The 4,705-nt window shown below is 57.6% G+C and overlaps 1 protein-coding gene across 1 annotated transcript; it reads left to right on the top strand.

Annotated features, from left to right (window-relative positions):
• Positions 1 to 351: 351 nt before the first annotated feature.
• nexmifb (neurite extension and migration factor b) lies at positions 352 to 4,245 on the top strand (the record flags this gene model as incomplete). The annotated part of the gene is made up of 1 exon (XM_080417004.1): positions 352 to 4,245. The coding sequence occupies exon 1, from the start codon at positions 394 to 396 to the stop codon at positions 4,243 to 4,245; it is 3,852 nt and encodes a 1,283-aa protein (XP_080273130.1). The 5' UTR covers positions 352 to 393.
• Positions 4,246 to 4,705: the final 460 nt, after the last annotated feature.

Genomic DNA, 4,705 nt, shown 5'->3' with positions numbered 1-4,705 from the left:
GTGTCATGCAAACATTGCGACACCAAAACAGCAACACTTGAATTCAAGAACTGACACCCACTTTTTCTTTTCAACCTTCCAGGACTATGTGATCAGACTGTGGATCTGAGGCTGCGTGGACTCATTGATGCTGCTCTTCCCCAAACCTCGCCTCCTCCCACTGCAGAGACGTTACCTACAGCACCCACCCTCCCCCTGGCCCTCAGCGCTGACCCCACCCTGGGCCTGGCCGTGGCCCCCTGTCCTCCCACCCATGAGGCTCCATCCATAGCCCCCGACCTTCACAGCACTCCTCCGCCCACCTCAGCCGTCGGCCCCTGGGACCCGTCCGGAGACGACGACCCCAAGAACTCTCTCCCGCTGCCCATCGGCCTCCCTCTGCCGTCCAGCATCATGGAACCGGAAACCGTGTCCGTCCTGACGGAAGAGTGTCTCCTTCAGCCGAGTCGCACCTGCCTCGGCTGCTTCATCGAGACCCGCGATGCCACAGACCCCGGCTCCATCCACGACCCAGTCCTCGACGCCACCGCCAACCCCGACCCGGACTCGGGGCTGAGCGTGAGGATAGAGGACGTGGGCCGGGAGGACTTCTCCGACATCAGCAACATCAGCATCCAGTGCCTGAGCCACGCCGGGGAGGCGGTGAGTCACTTCGGAGACCAGCTGATCTCTGACCAGCTGCTCAGCTTCCCCCTGCCCAAAGCCCCCGGAGACGGGAAGAGAGGCGATGGGGACAAATCGTCGGAGGACTGCGACGACCCGGAGGACGACGCCACGGCTAAGAACTTGTATGAGGGGCTGCTGCTGGACAAGGTGAGCGGGGAGGAGGTTCTGCTGGCAAACGCCGGCCAGGACTGGGGCTACTTTGAGTCCTTCATCAGCGAGAGCAAGATGGAGCTGCTAGACCTGTGTTCCAAGAACGATCTGTCGGTCAACCTCTTCTCTGAGGAGGACGTTGACAACCTGTTCGATGACGAGGACGACGATTCCACTCTGAGCAGTGACGTCTGCTCGCTGAAGATTCGCTACGAGTCGTTCCAGGACAACATGAGGGAGAAGACCAACGTTCTCCAGGAAGAAACCCAGTTCAACTTCTTCCCCAGCGTCCTGGCCAACTGTGCCAAGAAAGAGGAGGGGGGCGCAGTGCTGCGGAGGGGCACTGAGGACGTCCAGCCCAAAACAGATGAGCTCAACCTTGGGGCGGAGCCGGAGGGGAAGGCAGGAGACTGCAGCGACGGAAGCCCCATGGACGGCTCCCAAGGCTCCTCCCCCATGTCCACGGCCAAGATCAACTACCTGATGGACTTCAACTCCACAGAGGAGTCGGGGGAGTACAGCGACGACAGCTCCTGCACCGGCTCCTCCTCAGACACGCTGCAGGAGGGCAAGCTGAAGAAGGGTCACTCCAGGAGGTTCCTCAGCCCTTCCAACCCTCTTAACTATGGCTTGCGTTCCAAGAGGAAAGTCCGATACAGCGATGACTACCTATACGATGTTGACTCCATCGAGGGCGAGAGGAATGCAGAGAAAAAAGAGAAAGCCCCCTCTGGCCAGAAAGAGGAGGAGGACGTCGACTGGTGCCCCAAAAAACGCCGGAAATCCTGCCGCAAGGAGCCACCCGTGGTCATTAAGTACATCATCATCAACCGCTTCAAAGGAGAAAGACACATGTCCGTAAAACTGGGGAGGCTGGACCCTGCCGAGGTGTCTGTGAGCTTAAACGCAGATGTAGTGAACAAATATGAGACGCTGGCTCCTCTGAAGGATTTCTGGCATGAGAGGCAAAGAGAGAGAGAGGAGCAGCTTAAGCTGGCTGCCAGAGATAAACGGCAGCGCGGCATTCATCTAAACGGACGGCACCATCGTCCCTTTAACTCAAGCCATCCCAAAAGGAAATACAAGATCGCAAACAGACTTAAGGTTCAGAGAATTCATGCTGTGGCGCGGTCGGCCCTGGCGCTGGGCTCCTCTCTCTCTGATCGGGGCCAGGGAGTTGTCACTAAAGAGGAGGCCATCCCCTCCAGCGCAGGAGCAGAAATAACAGCGGCCACCGGCCTCCCAGTGTCATTAGACTCAAACTCCATCATGCACAGAGCTAGAGCCAAGAGCCGCTCCCAGGAGAGGATGGAGAGAGACGGGAGGAGAATGGGAGGAAACAAAATTATCAGGATAAGGAAATTCAAAAGCGAAGCACGACTGAAGAGCAAGACAATAAAAGAGACAGAGGGAGAGGAGGGGAGGAGTGTGACAAATGAAATGGATGTCTGTGCCTCTGCGGCGCATATCGACGGCCCCGCCGTCGGCTTAGGAGAGGCAGACGTCAACCGTCTGTTCTCTGACGGCCCCCCTGCAGCACACGCGTCTGAGGAGAAGTTCCCCTTTGCTCCCTCTACCTGCTCCCCCGACAAAGCTCCCTCCTCCGGGGAGGTGGAGGCGGGGGTCCCTGTCATCCCCGGGGGCTACCTGCAGACCCTGTTGGATGCCACAGACTCCTCCGGTGGAGCAGCGCTCCCCTTTTTCCCCCAGCAGTCCTCCAGGCAGCAGTATCCCCTGGGCCTGTCTCTGGAGGAGAAGCAGTTCTCCTCGCTGCAGCTCGCACAGAGCTGCGTTCTCTCCCCTCCCTCGGAGTCTGAGCTGCAGCAGTCTCCTCAGAACTGCCCCAGCTTCCCGCCCATGTGGCACCCGCAGCTCTGCCCCGGCCACGGCCAGAGCTTTGGGCCCGAGACCCCCGAGACCCCCATCTTACCCAGCAACTTCCCCGCCGAATTGTCCATGAACGACAGCCTGCCGGTGTCCGGCTACACCCAGCTGAGCTCCGAAGCCGACAGGCTACTTTACGAGAAGAACTACCTGGCTGACGCCGGCCTGCAGGCCGGGGCAGAGCTGCAGGCATGTCAGTCTGCCTGTGTGGATGGCCAGGTGCAGTACCAGAGAGGTTCGCTGTGCACAGACAATGGCAGGCTCATCAGCTACGACTCAGTGGGCTCTCTGTCAGCCGCATCCAGCAATTACAGCTCCCTCAGCCTCAAGTCGTGCGAGCACGAGGTCGAGGAGGAAGGCAGAGACAGCTTCTTAGCTCACTGCAGTCCCAAAGTGTTGATTCAGCAGAGTGTGGACGCCCTCACCCCTCTTCGAGAGTCCTCAGACCTGCTGGATATCTCCAACTTCACCCCGGATAAGTTCAGGCACTCGTCCCTGTCCGAGCTTTCGCCCCCCGAGACCCCCAACCTGTCCCCTCAGGTGGTCGGCCGCGAGATGAAGATGGCGGGGAAAGCCGGCGACTACCAGGAGGTGAGCGACATCCCCCTGGACGCTGGCAGGGAGGTGAAGTGGAACTGTGATGTCATGCAACAACATGAGCACGGCGTGGGTGTGTACGCGGTGGAGGAAGGGCAGTTTCCGCTGCACAACTTCAACAGTGAGGCCGGCTTAGACCCGGATAAAAAAGAGCTGGGCGACGCGGACTTTGATGAAGCGCTCAATGGAGCGAAAAGCACAAAATCAAAGAGAAAAGGGAGTTACAAGCAGACGGCTGCAGGGCAGGGCCCAAAGAAACCCCGAGCCCCCAGGGCAGGCAAGACAGACAAGGTCAAGGCTCCCAAACAGAACTCTCGTTCCACCAAAAAGATAAAGGCCATGTTGGAGGGAAAGGCGGCGAAGAACCAGGTGGGTGGTTGCGGGGCAGGTCTGACTGACAGCAGCTGCACTGGGGACTGGTCTGGCACGGCCTGGTCAGAGAGTAACAGTCTGGTCGGAGACGACCAGAGAGAGTTTGAAGAACCCTCCAACATTCTGTCCAACATAGTCTCCGGCATGGCAGAGGTCCAAAGGTTCATGATGGCCTCAATAGAGCCTCTGTGGGACCCTATGTCCGAGGCCTGCATGCCCCCCGAGGCCAACAGCCTCAACCTAAAGACCCTCAAAATCTTGGCGGGCACCGAGGCCGATCTGAAGAAAAAAGGAGGCGCGCTAGCGGGGGCTGGGAGGGACAGGAAGGCCGGGGTGAAGGGAGGCAAGAACCAGGCCAAATTCAATGCCTCTCATCCCTTGTTCCCTCAGCTAGCTTTGGGCTGTAACATGTTTGATAAACCCAGCTTCATTAACCCCGGACCCGCACACAAAAAGCTGTACCGCCACAAGACCAGTGCAAAGTTCCCCCGGATTGAGACACTGAAGGGGAAGCGAGCTGAGAGAGACCCTAATAAGGACATAGCACTGATGGCCTCTTTTGAGAAACTGAGGTAATATTTTGTTATCGGCTGCTGATGCACCCTGCTCCTCACCTCACCCCCCCCCCCCCTCCCCGAGCATACCTACACTGACGCTATGCCAGAGCTGCATGACTACTATGTTCCCCCCGAATACCCCCCCCACTCCACGCCCACCCGCCCTGCCCCGCCCCGCCCGCTCCGCCCCGCCCGCTCCGTCCCTCCCACTTCCTTTTAACCCCCGAAGAGGAAATTAATATCTGCATGAAAAAAAAAACTTCTTGTACTTTGCAAACTACCTATTGAGTGATTGTGTCAAAGCTTGATTGAGATTCGAAACGACCATGGCTGCATTTTTTTCTTGCTTTTGTTGTTTCTGCTTTGTTCTTTCTTCTTATAGTCGTTTTCAGTTGAATTTTTTGTCTGAAAAGAAAAGAGAAAAAAAAAAGCCTTGAAAACAGTTCTGTCGCCTTTTTGAGAAACTTTGCTTTTGTATT

The sequence above is a fragment of the Gymnoscopelus braueri genome (genome assembly GCF_963280865.1).
Source record: "Gymnoscopelus braueri genome assembly, chromosome: 20".
Taxonomy (NCBI): domain Eukaryota; kingdom Metazoa; phylum Chordata; class Actinopteri; order Myctophiformes; family Myctophidae; genus Gymnoscopelus; species Gymnoscopelus braueri.
This window is presented reverse-complemented; position numbering and strand designations above follow the sequence as displayed.